At 52.0% G+C, this 20,408-nt stretch overlaps 1 protein-coding gene across 1 annotated transcript; it reads left to right on the forward strand.

The window, feature by feature from the left end:
- The first annotated feature begins 10,991 nt into the window (after positions 1 to 10,991).
- Positions 10,992 to 12,770, forward strand: LOC117851055 (uncharacterized acetyltransferase At3g50280-like). Its single transcript, XM_072292750.1, has one exon. The coding sequence runs from the start codon at positions 11,038 to 11,040 to the stop codon at positions 12,508 to 12,510; it is 1,473 nt and encodes a 490-aa protein (XP_072148851.1). The 5' UTR covers positions 10,992 to 11,037; the 3' UTR covers positions 12,511 to 12,770.
- The last annotated feature ends 7,638 nt before the right edge of the window (positions 12,771 to 20,408 follow it).

Below are 20,408 nucleotides of genomic sequence, written 5' to 3' on the forward strand. Positions count from 1 at the left end.
AAGATTTTATAAGCTTCGAAGATCTACTTTGTTTGGCTGGACGGGCTATTAAGATGAATAGGTAATTTAGTTCAAGTTGGCTCATATCATCTTTTAGAAAAAGTTTTAGTAGATGTGTCACCATCACAATATATGCATAGCTTGACACGTGTATATACAGAGATATAAATTGCTTTGAAAGACATTATTTTCTAGCACAACCATCTCTTTTGGTATATTGTCTCAACATCCTTGACTAAAAAACAATTGGTACAATTCGAGTACATAGTTGTGCGATTGTTGCATTAATTTTCTTGACACACTGTCGTTGGCCTAGGTACACATTGAGATCGGGACTAAGTAACTCCTTTTGCTTCTAATACCTTGTTATCACCGAAAGTCCTAAACAATAACGTAACTCAGTAGAACTAGATTTTAAATTATGAAGAGAGGTATTTTGATTTATCAATATTTAGGTTGTTAGAAAAATATAAATACAGAAATAAATATGTAGAAAGTAGATGACTACTAGTGTTCATATGTAAACCAGAAGATGGTCGGATCTATAAAAGAAATTTGCACTGTTTGAAGAGGGAAAGTTCGTGACGGCTTTTATTGCACTGCTTGTTACTACTCTCTTCGTTTCAAAATGTAGACCCCTTTAATTTTTCTAAATAAATAGATTTTGCTATAAATTTTATGTATTTAGAAAAGTCAAAATGACCCACATTTTCAAACGGAGGGAGTAGAGCGGAATCGTCTTGGTTCACCACCTGATCAGATAGCAAGTCACAGGTGATTACTAGAGGCAACGTGTTTTTGTTTTTTTTTGAAAATAACAGGTAGCGTGTCTAGGGTGGTACAGACGCACAGTTATATGCAGGCGTTCACCGCACAAGCCCGGGTGCCCGGGTGCACGTAGCACGCGATGGCATCAGCATTCACCAGCAATTATGCTCTTTTCTTAAGTTTTTTCTTGCGGCCGGGAAAGCAGGTCGGGGATTGGGCGGTGGCACAACCGAGCGGGGCCGGCGCGGCGGGGATGCATCTCCGATCTGAGCCTCACCTCGTTAGTGGGCATCTGGACAAACCGTACGTCATTAGGGCATAAAAAATGCCTCTCGTTCGCCGCTACGCCAGTGCCCATCTTACCCTCACTCACTGACGCCGGCTGACATATTCCAGCCTCCCCGGGCCCGCTCGCTTGATCCGGGTCACCGGGTGCGTGCGTGCTCCGCTGCTGCGCTCATGGCACCGCCCAAAAATATTCGCCGCCGAAGTAAATCTCTACCGTGCCGTGCGGCTGTTTCCTTGGGCTGACGCGGTTGTTTTGTAAAAAAATTTCCCTTCGAATGATTCTTGATGATTTTGCAAAAAGATTCTGTAATTGACCCGAAGTCTATTTTTCTTAATGAATCCACAATCCACTTATTTGTGGGCCTCCCTTCTCCTTTCCTAACTTCGATTCACCCTTGGATCATTGATACCGATGCCCAATGGGACACGACAGTCGGTGCGTGAATCAAATTCAAAATTGAAGTAGAAATCAATACCTATCAGCGCATGGATTTAAAAAAACAATGCAAGCAGCAAATCCGTTGCTAGCTTTACCAGCCGAATAATCCTACTGGGTTATGTTCATGACAGCCCAAACTATGAATAGGTATCGGTTCGAAAAAAAACTATGAGCAGGTATCATCATATATTTATATAATACCATATCGCTGGTGGAATCTCGGATATGCTTGCTCATAATCAATTAACATACTCAAAATCTCGTGACAAGAGCGAAAACACAAACTCTTGCGGCTGCCCGCTTGGATACATAGGAGGGCAGAACCATAAATCACGAGAAACTCAACAGGCCCAAAAAATCAAGGAAAGAAATAGAGGATCCGGAGCTGTGAGGATCCAAAAATTTAGGGAAGAAAAGGAAGAACTACCGAAAGAGGTCATGGAATGATACACAGGTCCAGGTGAATAGGTTGCCGGCCACCAGGAGCTCACTCTCGGGGATGTGTCGCTCTCAGCTCACAATGTTAAAAAGGAAAATGAGATAGGAAGCTAGGTTCCACAATTGAGTAAAAGTCAGTCCATAAATAGATGCCGCTACCACCGCTCCACCCTCCGTTCCTCGACCACTGTCACGCACCTCAAGATCCTCTCCTTCCCTCCCAGTTACCGCCTCGAATCCCCTCCCTTAACGGCCAGCGCTTCCCCGAGCTTCCTCTATTGATGACTGCCACCCCTAGCTCCATCCTTCCTAGGGGGCTGCAACAATAGTTGGTAGGCAACGCAAACAGGGATGGAGGTCGGGACCTCACACCCACCCTCAATGACGTTCATACCCTTCAAATCCGGAACTAAGGCCTCCACATGTACCAATTCGGGGCTTGATTTTGCACTTGATTGGAACGATTTGGAGTTAATTATAGAAGAGAGGTGGATGAAAACGAGAAGAGGAGGAGGACACACTCCTGCTCATGCCGGCCAGAGGTGCTGTGGCCTAGCACTCGAAGCGGGAATGAGACTAGGCACGGGGAGGACGAGCGCTTGGCTCGGCAACGGTGAGGATGGCAAGATGCGCAGCGCTTGGGAGACGGCGAGGATGGGGCAAGATGCGGGTGGCGTCGATGGATGAAGGGGCAGCGACTGGCTGGATGACAATGAGTACGAGGAAATCGAATGAATGGATAGAGCGGAGGTTAAGTGGTGAATTTTTTTTATTTCCATATGTATGTCCCACGTAATAAATAGATGGCATCAAACCACCTACAAATATCTTCTACTACTATACTTGCAAAGAGAGGATTACTAGGAACAACACACTAATATATTATGGTGAAGCTAACATATTAGGAACAAACGAATAATAACGTGAGAGTAATTAAGAATCCGTAGCAATTATTTCTGCTAGTACAACTAGCAGCCAATAAGAATTTCGATATAGCAGCTTGCATATAATCACCTTGGCGTTGGCGAGCAGGTTTTTTCTATCCTTTTCCGTTGAGAATCGGCGAGATTTTCCATGATGCTGCCTGCACTGAATGGACGGACAGTTTGTACTTGGTTGAGACAGTTTATGAGCTCATAAAGAGCCAACTCAACATTTTGCCAACGTGGAGGAGAGAGAAGAGCAGGAGAGAGAAGAAGCTATTTCTTATTCCCACAAGGTGCTCGCGGGGCCTGCTCTTGCGCACGCTGCGTCCTGTCTCTCTCCCTCGTTTCCCCATCTGCGCTAAACTGTGCAGGCCGGGAGCACCGACGGGCGCCCGTGCACCGACGGGCGCCCGTGCGCCGACGGGGCCGAGCTCGAGCCGCCGGAGGAGAGGGAGGTGACCTCGCCAGAATCAAACTCGTTGTTCGCGAGCTGGAAGGGTGCGGACGGTCGGACCGCGGACCAGGACCGCCGCCGGCGGCGCGCTGCGAGCGAAGCGCGGAGGGTTGGACCGGAACCGGCTGCGGCAGCGGTGCGCGTGACGAGAGAAACGAGGACGGCCTCGCCGGCCGGCGGGCACATGAGGCAAGGTGGAGAGTGGACGGCCTCGCGTGGGGCGGCTGCAGCGTGGTCGGCGGCGGCCACCGACGAGGAGGCGGGAGCGGCACCACGGAGGCCGCCGGCAGCTCAACTCCATCAAGCGTGCAGCGGTGCAGCCTCCGGGGTGGACCATGGCTCGCGTCTCGGAGGCCATGCCGGCCTGCCCCTCCGTGGCTCTGTGTGTGCGGCTGTGCGTGGAAACAAACGGGTGAGAAAGAGATAGAGTAAAAAGGTCAGTTGGGTGGGTCCCACGGTCACTTTGAGAGGCGTGCGAAGAGCTAACCTGATGGACGAGCTGTCTTTTATATCGACGTGGCAGAGCCACGTAACTCCATGAGCTAGTAAGCCAGCTCAACCGTTGGACACGGCCTTATGGAGCTAGGGCCGCGGCATATTTGACAGGGAGTATTTTTCAATTTTCATGGCGACAAGAAGGTCCAACCGGGCGACTTTTTCTTCCAGGCATCTGTAAAAGGTCACAGGCAGCACGCAGAACAGGAGGCGCGCGAAACATCATCACTCACCGGCATAAAAGGTGAGCGTGCACTGTGCGGCTAGCCAGCGCCAGAAACGGAAAGGGAAGTGTGACCTCCATTACCTAAAAAGATGGTACTTTCCGCCAAGTTTCAAGCCGGAGCTGAACAGTGCGCTGTGCATCTGTGGTTTTTCTTTTTTCGTTTGAGACGTGCATATGTGGAATTAGTACTGAGAAATGGTCTCCGTTTCTGTCGAGCCACAGTCTTACTAGCTTTGCTTAAGACTGGAAGAAAGAAACAAAGAAAATGAAAACTCTCTCTTCCTTACTACCAAATCTAGAAGACTAGAACCGTGTGCCTTGCCAAATGCCCCCTGACTGCTACATAGACCAATGATGAGCCGAATTAGAAGAAAGGGCTAGGAGTATTACTAGATCTCAACATCCTAGCCCCTAGCTCTTCGTGGTAACCTATACATGTAGCCTACTCTAGTCTCCTAAGCTTTTTCAATATGATCTGCAACAGTCAACACACACATCCACTTGCTTGAAAATTTTGTTTTCCCTCCTAACCGCCATGCAGCGCGGCGCCCGTGAAAGTCCGCGCGGATCGCAGCAACCTTATCTCTCTGGTGCTCTCATACCTGGCGTGCGTCGTGAACTCGTGACGTCGCACGGACGCCGACAAGTACGAGCAGCGACCGCTACAGCAGCAGCTACAGCCGCGGCGCGGCGCCGGCCTGGAACCGGTGGACGAGGACGACGGGTGGATCCGAGGCGGGAGCTGGCACAGCATCAGCTTGCATGCTGGCAGATGCAGGTGCAGGCGCAGCGTGCCGGAGCCGGATCTCGAGGGCGGAGAGAATCTGCGGCGGCGTAATCCGACCTGCAGCGCGCTCGTCATTTCAGGTGCACCTGGGTCCTGGGCTGGACGGCGCGGCGGCCCACGCGGCCCTGTCCCTCGCGCATCATCACCATCCCGCCGCAACCGGGCGCTAGTTGAGCCCGACGCTCGCCGCTGACGGGTGGGACCCTGCGGTAACGGTGCCGTGAGAAGAGGGCCTGCGTCTTGCCTTTTCTGCCCTAACCACGGGTCCAAACTCCAACCAAGCCATGCCATCATTTGGGAATTGGGAAGCTGTATCCCAGTGTTTGGGAGGAGGGGGTTAAACTTTAGCCATGTCACATTGGATGTTCGGATACTAATTAGGAGGACTAAATATAAGCTAATTACAAAACTAATTGCAGAATCCCTAGGCTAAATTGCGAGACGAATCTATTAAGCCTAATTAATCCATCATTAGTGAATGGTTACTGTAGCACCACATTGTCAAACCATGGACTAATTAGGCTTAATAGATTCGTCTCGCGATTTAGTCTAGGGGTTGTGTAATTAGTTTTGTAATTAGTCTAGATTTAATATTCCTAATTAGTGTCCAAACATTTGATGTGACGGGAGCTCCCTCTCCCAAACACCCCAACCGGCCAGGCGGCCAGCCGTTGGACGATGACAGGGAGATGAGGCTGCAGCGCGGATTTGGTTGGCGAGAGTCGCCGGTGGCGCCGGGCAGGCCGGAGCCGACGGCCACTTGCGGCCGATGGCGAACAGGAGCCATCGCCAAGTTGCCCGTACTTCACGAGAATTAAAAAATATGAAAGCATAAACCAACCCCTGTTCGCAAGTGGCTCCCTGGGAGTACTTGCTCTGCACACTATCAAAAAGTCGAGAACGACAACTAATGCAGAGGTTTTCAAGCGATAAGCTTCGGCGCTTTCTTTCCATCAGTTCTGAATTTCTTTCTTCATATAAAATCTTCTTATCGTGGCTCCATCTCTGCCTCTCCCTTTCTGGCCTCGTAGGAGAGAGCTGCAGGTTTTCCTCTCCTGGGTCCCACAAGTCTCGATCGATCGAGCGATCGATCACCTTTCACCATCGCAATTCGTCTCTCGTCTCTGTTCTACGAATGGTCAGTCAATCGATTTGCTGACGAATATCTTGAGTACGTCGAACGTCACGTTCGTTCTCGTCCTTGGGGGTGGGGGGATGCCCACACTCCCGTCTCTTATGGTTTTGTTTTTATTTTCTTTCGGTGCTGATGATGGTGCAGCTGGCTGCAGGGCAAAGAAAATACCTACTTCCATGCCGTCGTATTAATACTGGGAATATCGATGTCGGCTACTGCACTTGGAAAACGTAGCCCTGTTGTTTCTGTCACGAGCTCCTAAAATTCCTGTCACATACTAATCCTAAAATTCCTGTCACATACTAATTAGAAATATTAAATATAGACTAATTACAAAACCAATTGCACAAATGGAGGCTAATTTGCGAGACGAATCTATTAAGCCTAATTAGTTCATGATTTGATAATGTGGTGCTACTGTAAACATGTGCTAATGATGGATTAATTAGGCTTAATAGATTCATCTCGAGAATTAGTCTCCATTTGTGTAATTAGTTTTATAATTAGCTCATGTTTAGTTCTTATAATTAGCCTTCGAATATTCGATATGATATGAATTTTAGTCCGCATTAAAGATCCAAACTCTCCGTAGCCGACCGGTCCACCTCCATTTTTTTAAAAAAAATTCCACACATATCACTAGAGAAGTTCGAGCTAAAAACGGCAATTGTGGAAACTGAATGAAATTGACACCTCAAGTGAAGAAGGTATGAGCCACCACTCACAGAGCGTCTATATGTGGCTCTAGATGTTTTCGATGAAATGGTTCTTTTCAACTTTGTCAAAGGGTGGTGTATGTTTATACACTGACCAGGCAATTCAAATTCGGGTCGTTAGTGGCTATTTCTCAATATCTTGAGGCTCTCAAGTTCCTTTTATGTTGGTCTATTTTTTTTCCTTCCGAACATGACATCAATCATCACTCCAGAAATAAATACAAAAATACAACAATTATTTTGGAGGAAAATCAACCTTTGCTTATCATGGCTTGAAAAGAATTACTCCAAGTTCTTGTTATTTTAGATTTAAATGTTCTAGAAACAGCAGTCACTGTTTTTCCTTTATCTATGCGGTAGAAATTAATTGATGACAATGCTAACTTTTTGCGAGGAAGCACAAACAACGCATAGCTCCACTAGACCTAGAAGACTCCCGAGCGCTCCAGAGAGGCGACTCGGGAGGCGATAGCTCGACACCCTAGCAGCCGGGCTACCTGCCTGACTCCGGCGATCGGTGGCGGCGCCGAAGCTAGCCTCCGCGTTGCTCTCTCTCCCTCCCTCGCTACTCCCACTCCGCAAACCCTAGGCGCCACCGATCGCTTGGATCCGCCGCCGGTCGCCTACTGCTGCTGGCAGATCCACCCCCCTGAGCCTAGATCTACACATCCCTGGCGCGGGGGTTCCTTCCCCGATGATGACCGCCGCGTTCCCCCCCCCCCTCCGCCGCTCGGAGGACAGGGGACCGCGGTCGGATCCGCGTCCCTCCCCTTGCCACCCCTTTCGTTGGAGGGCGGGTGGCGAGGGTGGCTGCGTCCCTCCCCGGCTGTCGGGTCCACCGGGGGCGGGGCCCTGTGCACTGCCGCCGCGTGACCGGCTGGGTGGACTGCAGCCGGATCCGTGTCCCTCCCCTTGCCACCCCTTCCGCTGCCGGAGGATGGGCGGCGAGGAAGGCCGCGTCCCTCCTCGGCTGTCGGGTCCGCCGGGGGTGGAGCTCCGTGCGCCGCTGCCGCGTGACCGGCCGGGTGGCCGTCCCCCTATTGGCTATGTGGCAACATTCTTCGGCTCCTTGGCGCCAGATGGTCCCCGTGCTCCTGGTGGCGGTGGTGATTTCTGGGGAATGAACAAGAGGTAGGCGAAAGCCTTGTGCCTGCTTGCGGGTTGATGACGGCGACGCCCTCGGGCGCCGCTTCCTTTCTTGAAGGCGTCATTCATTCCCCTTTTTCCTCCGCTACGGCAAGCTTTAACTGAAAGCCTGGACCGTGTTAGTCGGATGACGACGGCGTCAGTGGTGTCACCCCCTCCCTTGAGGCGTTGTCTTGGAAGCTCAGCGGGCTCTTGCTGCCGTCACTGCAGGGATTGTTGCTGAACGCCGCCCCTAGTCATCTCCGGCTGGTCAGGGTCCTCGTGGTGGTCGTCTTGGAAAGTGTCTTCTTCTGCGCCTGCCCTCGCTTCGATTCGTCTACCTCGTCCTGGTTGCTTAGGTCGTCGTCGTTTGGCGGATGCTTTGCTGCCGTCGTTGGTTGCTCCGGGCGGATGCTTTTTCGCCGTCGGTCGTGCTGGTTGGGTGGATGCTTTGCCACCGTTATTGTTTCGGGCGGATGCTCTGCCGCCGTAACCTTTAGCACCCTTGTTGAGGTTGTATCTTTTGGCAGGTTTAGAAGAGTGGCTATGTCTAGGTCTGTGGGTTCGAGTGTGCTTCCTCTTTGTTGCTTCGTGTTGTGTGGTGGTTGTTTGTGTGTATTTTCAGTGTTTCTTTTTCTTTGGTCCTTTGTGCTCTCGTGCTGATCACTCTGCTTGGCTTCATCGAGATTGTGTCTGTAAATTGCTTTCTTCTTAATCGATCGAAAGGCGCTTAGGCACTCTAGAAAAATTGCTAACTTTTTGCATCTACTTTAGGGCACGTGTGAAAAAGGAAAGGAGGGTGTAAAAGCTAGGCATGTACTTTAGATGTTGCGCGAGAAATTCAAATATTTTCTCTGTATTTATATTTGATTTTTTTTGAAAGGACTCCATTTTCATTTACGTGATTTTTCTGTAGCAATTTGATCATGCATCTTTTTTGCATAAAATGTTGTTACACGGTTCAAAATCTATAGTGCTAACTGCTGTAGTGAAGCATATTCCTACAAATCACATATATGTAATTACAATTTCAAACATCTATAGACTTTTAGAAGTAATAAAAACACACGGTCAAAATTAATACGGTGGTGCCAGGTAGATGAAAACGGAGGTTAGTATCTGCTTTCATTGACACTATGGTAGTGTACTGTTCTCTTTGGTACAAGTACTACCACTGTTAATTGAGACCTTTCCTCACCTCCTCATGTCACAGTCATCTTTTACCATAGGATGATGACGAACCTGCAGTTGTTGATCTTTCTTATTATCCGGTACGGACTACTATACCGTTCCTTTCACCTTTGAATCTTCATTAGTATCTGCAGCTCCAAGACGACACCAAAACGGGAAAAAACCTGCGCAGCTGCCTTTAATTTGTCTCGTCCAGACGTCAACTGAAGAGGAACTCAACCGTAGCAACAACGACGCAGCCATTGGACGGTAAGACGAGACCAGCCACCGGCCCATCCGCGACGTCGAGGGGTTATGGTTATCCATCCATGCCGCCCCGTCCCCGACTTCTAGAAGGCCAGGTTGCGTCCTCGACGAGACAAGACGATGGATGAAGTCACACAGGAGCTCGACGACAGCGACGCAGGCGATTGCAGCGAGCAAGTAGATTTTACTGATTTCGAGCTGTGTCCTTCCAGTTAAACGCCGGTCGAGATATTTGTTCGCTACTTGGGCAGTAGATAATGATGAGTCCATCAGGCGGCACGTAACGCTCGATCCTAGGCAAAATGTGCAGCGCGGCTTCCAGGTTCTCGGTACCTGCTCGCCGGCCGTCGCTGTCGGTGGTCGGTCCATGCCATGGCTCCGGCGTCCTGGCTCGCGACAGCGATGGGGACCGGGCGGAGGGGATCGGCCGACCTGCGCGTCCGTTGAGCTGGTGGCGGTCTCTCGTGCAGCCTTGCCGGGGTACGGCACACATGGTGGGGCAGCCCCTGCCGCCCTGAATCCTGATGCCGTGGGGGAGCCCTGCAACGTGGTAGGACACGGGCGCAGGAACAGGGAGGGATGGAGGATTCCGTCGGTACGGACGCAGGGTGGATGCCACTTCCACTTGAAAGCCGCAGCCCGCAGGGATGGTCCAGGAGCGCGACGAGAATGCTAGGCTGGCAGTAGCTTGGGCTCGAAGCGTGGTGGGTGGTAAATGAAACTGACTGTGCTGGTGGGTTTTATCCCAGAAGGCCTTAGGCCCAATTAGCTTTCATTTCTTGTTAGTGGGCCCTATCTTGCACTCAGGCCCATTCCAGAATGCGTAGTGTTCGCTACGCTTTCTGGGCCCATAGAGTTTTTTTGGGCAGATTCTGGACCCGTAGAGTTACACAACAACAACTTGACAAGTTGCTTGCTCCCCTCTGGTCATCACTCATCCATCAGATTTTAGCAGCCACGGACGGCCCGACGGGACAAGACAACGACGACGCAGCGGCAGCGCGGCCATGGCACGGTGCTCCCCGTCGCGGCGCGTCGGTGTTGCTCTCGGCCGACGCCCCGTCGCTACCGCGCGGCGGCAAGGCAGCGTGCCGAGCCATGCCCCCTTGTGGCCTTGTACAGCGTACCGTCCACGAGCCACCGAACCCGACGGCGCGCCCCCTCCCGAGTTCCGACGCGAAAGCTGTGGCTCCGCCGCTTCCACGCTGCCCGCGCCGGGGATCCGGGCCCCGGGGGCCATGTGCGCTGCCACCCGCCGCGGCCGCCGCGCGTGGGCTCTGGCCCCCGCCAGGCCCGGGTGGCCGCTGTCTGGTGCCCGGTGCTCTCCCCCCGCCCCCGCACGGCCACGGCCACGGCCAGCCCGTGACAGGCTGACAGCAACGCCGCACCGTCGCGGGAGATACGCATTTCGCGAAGCCGTGGCGGCTTGTGGCGGCGTGGTGGACCACGAGACAGGCCGCACGAGGGGCGGTCGCTTCCAGCACGTGTGCGCGACAGCCGTCGGATCACCACCGCGGTTAGGCCACGAGACAACGGCAGAGCATGACAGCCAAGCCCTGAGAGGCTGATGCTTGTGTGCTGTTGGTTCGCTGCTCCCTTGGGGTAACCTTCAACTCCTCCCTCGATTGGTAGCCTGAAGCTGAAGCTCTCCGGAAATGGGCCCAGGAATGCGACACGTCCAGTCGATATGCAGTTGGACAAGGGCAGGTGCACGAATCCAAGCTCCCTGGATGCCTATATAACGTCCCCAGCACCAAGCATCACCACACACTGCAAATTGCTCCAGATAAGCGCGGTCCGAGGATGGCTCCACCGATACCCGCCGCCGATGCCGTGGTGGAGGCTGCCTCGGCCGTCGGCGCGGCCCCGGCCATCGCGCCGAACGGAATGGCCCGCAAGGACGTGCCGGCGCCGCCGCCGATCTCCGTCGTCTCGAAGCAGACGGTTCGGCCGGCCGGCACATCGGCGGTTGGAGACCTCAGGCTCTCGGTCTCGGACATGCCCATGCTTTCGTGCCACTACATCCAGAAGGGGCTCTTCTTCCGGCCTCCCGGCGTGGTGATGGCCTCGCTGGTGCCGTCGCTCGTCGCGGCGCTCTCACGCGCGCTCGGTGTCTTCCCTGCCCTCGCCGGCCGGCTCGTCACGCTCGACGACGACAGCATCGTGATCCGCTGCGGCGGCGACGCGGCCGTCGAGTTCTACCACGCCGTCGCGCCGGCTCTGTCGCTCGGCGACTTTCTCGTGCCCGGCGCCGACGTTCCGATCAGGCTCACGAACGGCCTGTTCCCTATGGACCGGACGGTGAGCTACGGCGGCCACGGCCGCCCTCTCACGTCGTTCCAGCTCACCGTGCTCGGCGACGGCGCCGTGTTCGTCGGCTTCGTCGCCAACCACGCCGTCGTTGACGGCACCTCCTTTTGGCACTTCTTCAACACGTGGGCGGGGCTGTGCCGCGGCGCGCCGGTCCGGGAGCCAGACTTCCGCCGCAACTTCTTTGGCGACTCCACCGCCGTCCTGCGCTTCCCCGGCGGCGTGGGCCCGGCCGTGACGTTCGACGCCGAGGCGCCCCTCCGCGAGCGAATCCTCCACTTCAGTGCCGCCGCGATTCGCGAGCTGAAGGCGACAGCCAACCGCTGGAAAAGAACCGGTCAAGACTCCGAGGTTAACGGCAAGGTCACGCACGACTCCAAGGTTCAGTGCGGGTGCCGCGAAATCTCGTCGTTCCAGTCGTTGTGCGCGCACGTATGGAGGGCGGTGACACGCGCGCGCCGGCTGTTGGCGGCCGACAAGACGACGACGTTCCGCATGGCCGTGAACTGCCGGCACCGCCTGCGCCCGGCGATCTCCCCGCTCTACTTCGGCAACGCCATCCAGAGCGTGGCGACGAAGGCGACCGTGGCCGAGCTAGCGTCCAACGACCTGGGCTGGGCGGCGGCCAAGCTGCACGCGACCGTGGCGGCGCACGAGGACGGCGCGATCCGGCTGGCGGCGGCGGAGTGGGAGGCAGCGCCACGGTGCTTCCCGCTGGGCAACCCCGACGGCGCGGCGCTCACGATGGGGAGCTCGCCACGGTTCCCGATGTACGACGGGAACGACTTCGGGTGGGGCCGCGCCCTCGCTGTGCGGAGCGGCCGCGCGAACAAGTTCGACGGCAAGATGTCGGCGTTCCCGGGCCAGGCTGGGGATGGCAGCGTCGACGTGGAGGTTTGCCTCGCGCCTGACACCATGGCTTGCCTCCTCCGCGACGAGGCGTTCTTGCAGTACGTGACAGAGTGAAGCATCTGATGTGCGACATGCTTGTTGCCGCGCAGCTCCACCGTTACTGGATTTGCACGCTTTCAAAAGATATCAAGTGCTTGTGAGTTGTGGCCTTGTAGTTGTAGAGATGTCGTACTGCTGGTTCCTTCGTGATGCCGTTGTAGGCTAGTACTTGGTGACTTGTGTTTGTGAGTAGGGTGCAAACTAGGATGATGTACGGATGCATTCACTACTCCCTCCGTTTCAAATTGTAGGTCGTTTTGATTTTTCTAGGTTCATTATTCTCCAACACTCCCCCTTACGGCAGTCTCATTTAGGGCGCATACGTGGAAATTGGAGTGGGCTGCAATTATTTTTTTAACCGCCCCCGACATGATTTGAACTCAAGATCTCTGACTCTGATACTACATTAATTAAGTTACATGCACCCACATGTTCAACCTAAATGACTAAACTAATAGGAGGAGGTAGACAATTCACTTGTCCAACAGAACGGGCGAATATTGTCCTGCCATGTTTCAGTCAAACAAGACAGCACTTCCTACATAAAAACGAGACATAGCACGTTTAGGTATGTCCAGTGCAGACGCACCACAATTAGACCTGAAAACCACATGGGCTGTTAGAATAATCCCTCTCCCGTTTTTACACTGACATTTTGTCTTGAAAATGAAATTGAAAATGGGAATGTGCCTCAGAACAAGAGCATGGTCAATGACGCAACTTGTGACGAAATAGCTAACCACTTGATCTTCCAAGGCACCATGGCCACTAGTTTGGGGGCTCGATCGGCCTAGCAACTAACAGGGCAACAATGGCCATGCTATGGCTCACTTAATGCCGAGGGATCTTCCCAGCCCTACTCCCTGCACTACGACTGATTCTTGCTATGGAAACACAAATAAGATGTGATGCTCCCCTTCACGAACCGATCCCTATCTCGGATGCAAGCGGCCTGCAAAGAAGACGCGCGCGCTCACTTGGAGCTGTCGATTGGCGCATGGTGACCATTCTATTATTGATGCCTGGTGCTCCATAAGGCTTTGGCTTGCCAAAAAAATCGTCTAATCAATCATCACTAACTCATTGTCGCCCCTTTCGTCCCTCCCCCATGGCAAAACACATGCGGTAAACTGCAAAACTCCCAAGTAAATCGCAAACAAGTCTTAAATAGTTAAACACACAACACATACAAATGCACATTCACATAGACATAATCTAGTAGTTTATGGTCTCAAGTTCAGCGATGCAGATGTGACGTTGCAGGTGACGTGGGTACTTGTATCGCGACAGATTTACGCCATTGCAGCAGCAATGTTTTAATGCATGTGTCGCGACGCAAGGTGACTCGGAGAGTAGGTCATGGTAATTGTTGAACGTGTGTGTATATGTGTACATGTCTGTTGCAACGTGCTCCTCCTGGAATAGCTCCGGACCATGATTTATTTGTAGCATTGACTGAGTGCATGTTAGTTAAGGCCTTGAGCCTCTTGTACATGTATATAACTCTATCTAATGATCAATGTAAAGTTGTTGTTGATCAAAACACTCTCTCGCATTCTCTCGTTCTACAGTAATGGCAACATTTAAGTTATCAATCATGAGCCAAAATTAGGGTTGGGTCGGTGCGAGGTGAAGTAGGCCTAGGAGCGGAGTGAGAGGTTCCAGCTCGAATTTAGTTTGGAAAGTTGTTTAAGAGTTGTTGTGGTTTGATTTTATTTAAACTTAGGGTGTGTTTGGTTTGGGGTTGAACTGGGTTGGAACGGGTTCGACCCCATCGACCCGCGTTTGGTTGAAAATGCATCTGGGTTGGATCGGACCCAGGAGGGATATACCGTGGAGATGCGGGTTCATTGCGTCCGCTCAAAACGACGGGACACACTCGACCCACTTCTATCCATCCATCTTCGTCTCAAGTCCGTCCGTGGGACGCACGGAGGCCGCTGGCGCGGGGAGGCCGCCGGCGCTGGTGTCGGTGTCAAGAATCACGGGTCAGGACTCTGGCAAGTAAATTTGTTTTCTATGCGCGTAAGGCTCAGATGGTTGCACGAGAGCACACGAGATTTATACTGGTTCGGGCAGGAATAGCCCTACGTCCAGTGTGGGAGGCTGCTCGTGTTACTTGTGCCAAGTTTGTAGTAGGGGTTACAAACGGGTGAGAGAGGGAAGCTGGTCCTAAGTCTCTGTGGGTGTTTTTCGTCTGGTGGTTCGGTTGGTTCGTACTTGGGTGAATTCGGGGTTCGGTCTCTCTGGATCCTTTGCCCTCGGCCCCCGGGTCTCCTTTTATAGTGCAAGGAGGATACAGGGGTTACGAATGAGCTGGGCGTAAGGAAAGTAAAAAGGTAGAAAGGTAAGCAAGGAAGGCAATGCACAGGGAGACGGGCCGAGCCACCGGGGTTGCCGCCTTCCCTTCTGATTTCTGCGTTCCGTCAGCATGGCCACCGAGGAGGGGTGGTTGCCGTTGGGTCCCATCGATGACCCAGCGGTCGGCCACTGTAGCCGAGCACGCGAGACGTGTGTGGCGACCGACCACTATAGCCGTGCGAGTTGATGATGATGACTGGCCACTGTAGCCGTGCACGTCGCGGGCGATGCTGACCACTGTAGCCACGCGTGCTGGCCGGGGGGCGCGACCGATGTGCCCTTCTTGCCAAGCCGAGCGGGAAACCGGGCGACACGCCCTCCTCCGTCAGGTAGCATGGGCGACGAGTGCCCTATGACGGACGTTACAGTGGGAGGTTAGGACGGTGCAGTCGTGGCAGCAGTGCACTGCCCAACATTCCGGCGGGTCGCGTCAAGGAGTGCAGGCGCATCTCCCTGTGTCAGAGCCGTATTCCGGACATGCGCGTCCCATCTGCATTTATGGCGAGATCGGTGAGGACCCACGAGAGCTGCGTCCTCGTCTGCAGGTCCGCGCATGTCCTCGGTCGAGGCAAAGATTTGACCTGTGGGGCCGGATGCGTCCGACCCAGCGTCCCGAGGTCGGGCGAGATAGAGCCTTGCGGCAAGGGGTCGGGCGAGATGGAGCCTTGCGGTGAGGGGTCGGGCTCGTCCGACCCCTTGCGCCCGGGGTCGGGCAAGGCGGAAGCTTGCGGCGAGGGATGTGGAGCGGTTCTCGGGCGGTCGGGCGCGTTTGACCCTAGGGCCATGGGTCGGGCGAGGCGAAGCGGAATATTCCCTGGTCATGTCAAGTCGGCGGAGGTCACTGTCGCTGGAGGTGGACCCGGGCCCTTACGACCGTCGAATAAGGAGAATAACAAAGTCGTTAATATTTTCCCCCGACAGCTGGGCTGAGTGGAGGCGGTGAAGCAGGGACCTATGGAGGGTGCCGGTGGCACTAGGCCGAGAGGAGGTGGCGGAGCAGGGGCCCGACCGGGCATTGGTATTTATACTCCTCTCCTTTCTTTGTTGCTTGTGGTTCTTCAAGGGGTATTTGTACTCCTCTCCCAATTGGTTGGTTGGGAGGCGGCTCTAGGCGAATGGTCTCCGGTAGAATTGTAGAGGCTTGGTAGACTTGACGTCGAAGAAATCGAAGAGTGACCTGGCCTCGGAACAGGCCAGGCCGATCGACCTGGGCCATTTCTGGCCCATCTGGTCCTCCCTTTTGCGTGTTGGCTTTCCCCGACAACCCACGTCCAGTTATGAATTCATCTCCGCATGAAAAATTTCTCTGATTATGCAGTATAATAATTAATCTAAAAACACAACTTAAATATCATAAAAAGGGTGGCAACAAGGAAAGCCAACAAGGCGGTTACTATAGAGAGAGTCTACATACATTTGATCTATACAACCTGACTATTCCTGACCAAATTTATACATAGAAAATTGTGCATTGTAATTAATTGAGCCAACAAGAACCTTTATAAAAATGTTAGAGCTAAAATTTAGCATTGTAATTAATCTAATTTATTCATCGAACAAGCATCCATATCTTCGTGAACTAAAGTAGTAACAGTAAATTTGATCCTAAAATATCCATCTTATCATCATAAAAGTGGTTCAATATCTAAATTGTGTCATCATTAACAAAAGTGCTGACGGAACATAAAAGAAATGTCATTAGGGCTAGGGTTGTCAGAATATAATTCAAAAATGTCCACCCTAATTTCTCTATAATAAAGTATGCCACAAGAAAGGAATTCTCTAGAGACATAACTCTATCATGGTGAGAAAAAAGACTTCCTTATTTATGTAGGCATATTTTCATGCTTAAAGAAACATTTAAATCAATTGCCACTTTAAGAATCTCATCAATGATATGTATAGTTGCATCAGGACCTCCTAGGGCACGGATAAGAGTTCTCCTCCTATGGTTAGCTATTGTCCGAAAATATCTGGTTTTCCTATCCCTCTCTTTAATATTTGTCGTCCTTGATATTTTCCCAGATTTAATTTCCTCCATCTCCCAATTTTTATTCAACAAAAATTAAATATAGTTTATTCCCTTCAGTTGTTCATTTTTGAAAGGTTGTGATTCAACTAATTTATCTAGAACATCATATTCTTTAATTATATTCTCCTTTTTCCTTCTACTCTCGGCTTTCAAATTGATACTCCACCCTTATGTTACATTCCTAATTTGTCTAATTTTTTGCTGCCAAATGTCCATAATATTTTCCCTCTAAACATGACCTATCCGAGCTTTCTAGACAATAGTATTAAAATCTTCATGATGGAGACACCACTTTCTTTTAAATACATGTGTCCTTTAGGGCACCAGCAATGTATGGGCGCGACCCTTGTCTAAGGTGGGACCCACCATGGATTTAACATCAACTACCACCAGAGCCGCAATGTAGAGAACCAGCACCTGAGTCCATGTGTGGGACCATCTGACTAAAAAAAAATCCCCAACTCCTTTTTCCCGTCGTTGCTTCCTGGGAATTCTCGTCCAGTCCGTCCCTATCCCGTACACCGTCTATCCGCCTCCGTCCTCATCCGCTCAAGTCCCGATCCGCGCCGCTGGCCGCGGCCATCCGAGCTGCCACCACCGGCACCAAGCATCCGACTCCAGCTTGGCCACGGCAACCCCGGACGCGGCAGACGAATCTTCCGGCTGGGCCTGGGAGGGCGACGGCGGCGCTCGAGATCTAGCCCAGCGAGGGGCCGCGCCGCTCCCGTGCAGGTGCTTCGCCGCTCCCACGCAGGTGCTCCACCGCTTCGAGGTGATTTGTTCTGTGCGATATATACGCAGTACGCTGCCTGCTTGCTAGGATGCGATTTGTTCTGTGCGATGTCTGTGCAATGCATAGATGTGATTTGTTCCTTTTGTTCTCGTATGCGGCCAAAGCCAGTAGATACAAAGAATCTATCACTCAGAAACATGATTAAGTTTTTTTGATTGTTTGTTCAAGTAAATAAATTCCCAACTGACCAACTTCTCCTAATTAAGTTCTGGAACACGTTTGTGGCATAGATACTTGTTGACGTCAGATTTTGACACGTATGGAATCGGCGTCAAAAAATAAAAGGATTAGCCGAACACGTATGGAATCGGCGTCAAAAAATAAAAGGATTAGCCGATGCGGCGAGTAAAAAGGGTGCGATTGGGAATCGGCCGGTTGGTGCTACAGTTGGAGATCAGCCGATTGGCGCTGCAGTGTTTTGGCGGACGGAGTTGGTAGAAATCGGCCGATTAAGAGGCTGGGGCAATTGGGCCAATACGGGCTTAAAGTGAATTACAAAGAGAAGATAAAGGAGGATTGGCCCACAGGAGCACAACGACCAACTCCGATGCGAGTTGTAATTGTAAATATTTGTTTTCGTTTAAAATTAGAGATAGAATCCTAGTCGGTTAAAAGATTGGTTCTAACAGGCTATAAATAGCCATCCTTAGAGATCTGTAAAAACAACATCAAATCAATACAACAATCTACTATTTCCTCGTACTTTACTTTCAAGTCGGCGACTTCGCCAATACTTTTCTTCTTTCACGAGTTCGTACGGGTTGGCAGGACTGCATCGACACGATCTCCGGCTGATTCTGTAAGTTCCGTTTATCGAGTAATATCTAAGCTTTAACTTCGGGCGCATCGCTGTCGTTTCGTTTAGATTTATTCACCAGTTATCGATATTTACTAGAATTCTAGGTTTTACCTATTGTTCTAGTTTTATCACCAGTTATCCAGCTTGGAATTAGAGCTTTCGGCTTATTTACCTTTATCGCTTATCTATCGCTTTCGCATAGCCGATTAGATCTGTTTCAAGTGTTGTTTCTGTAGCGTTGTCTAGTTTTCTCTGGCAGTTTTCTTTACAAACGTTACCTAGTTGTCGGCTGTACCATAGCCGATTTCCTTGTTATAGCAAATCGGCCGATTCGCTGATAAGCTTCCTCGAGATCGGAACCTTAGCCGATCGCAGCCTCTGGGATCTGACACGTTTCCTTCCTTGCCAATCAATAGGTCAGATTGGCTGGCACGCCGCGCGAACCGCACCAGGACGATTACCCGAATAGGAGTTAAGCAGATTCTCCCGGGTCGTGTGCCTGACGCTGAGATTCAACCGGCTGATTTTTAGCGCCAACACACTTTTGGCACGCCCAGTGGGACAAATACGACCACTACGATGTTGAAAACTGCCGAAATCTCCGAAGACAACATCATCAAGGTGACGGAAGCAGACCTCAAGGACGACCAGAAGGAAGAGTTGGAGAGGCAGATAGCACAGTACTGGAAGACATGCCTACAATCCTTCAGTCGTACCAGAAGCAGGGAAACTGTCAAGAAAGTTCCTTTTCCAACTCCCCGCCAGATTACAATCATCGAAGACTCGGGCAAGATGTCCGAGATGGTTCAGCTGTCTGTCTATCAAGCTTTCATCGATCAATCTCTGGTGATAACTAATACGGTATACAATGCCGTCATCAGCTCCCTGGCCAATGGCGTGTCTCAAGGATACCAAGGGCCGGCGTACGCCCCACCCATCACAGCCCCGGTCAGGAGTTTTCCAAGCATATCCCACTCGGCTCCTCAGCCGATCCAAGCTCAACATGGAGGACCCAACGCTCATTTGCCATCAACGCATCCGGGATACAACGGCGCACCATACCTCCAGTCACAGGCGCCACCTCAATCCGTTAAGATTTCCTCCGCGCAATCGTCACCATTAAATCCAGTGCCTTGGGGGGCACCATCGGCGGCGGCGGTCCAAGATCAATCGGCTGGCTATGGAGGCTCTCCAACCCAGGCACTCTTCCAATCGGCCGTTCGGCCGACAATTCCACAGTATCAACCGGCCACGTCGGAAATTGGCAGGGGGGCAGAGACTGCTGAAGCGCTCCGGGGCGCTGCGCCGATTATACTATATGATGAAACGACCGGTTTGCTAAGACACCAGATGCCGACCACACAGCCGGCCACGTCACCGCATAACCCGCCGCACGCTTTCGTTCATCACCCAATCATCCCTCCGCCGATCCACCAACATGTGCCGGCTCCTCAGCCAGTAGTTCATCAATAGCAAGGAGACTGGACGGCACGGATAGCATAAGTAATCCAAGATCAATTTGGTTTAAAGCTGAAGGTACAAACTTACACATACAGAATGTCGTACCCGCCAGCCTACGATCTACTGCCATTCCCCCATCGGTACAAAGTTCTCGATTTCACCAAGTTTTCGGGACTTGATGATACCTCAACTGTGGAGCACGTGAATAGATTCATCATCCAATGTGGGGAGGCGGCTACACAGGATGCCCTACAGGTGCGTCTCTTCTCATCATCTCTGTCCGGATCGGCCTTCCAATGGTTCACTACACTACCACCCAACTCCATAGTTACTTGGGCCGACTTGGAGAGGCAGTTCCACAAGTACTTCTACGCGGGAGTGCATGAGATGAAAATCTCAGATCTGACCAGCCTCAGGCAAAGGAGTGACGAGCCAGTGTCCACATATGTGCAGAGGTTCAGGGAAGT

This window comes from Setaria viridis, chromosome 3, assembly GCF_005286985.2.
Source record: "Setaria viridis chromosome 3, Setaria_viridis_v4.0, whole genome shotgun sequence".
Taxonomy (NCBI): Eukaryota; Viridiplantae; Streptophyta; class Magnoliopsida; order Poales; family Poaceae; genus Setaria; species Setaria viridis.

What these genes read in the sequence shown, in the direction of transcription:
- LOC117851055 (XM_072292750.1), top strand. Translation starts at nt 11,038, where the DNA reads ATGGCTCCACCGATACCCGCCGCCGATGCCGTGGTGGAGGCTGCCTCG.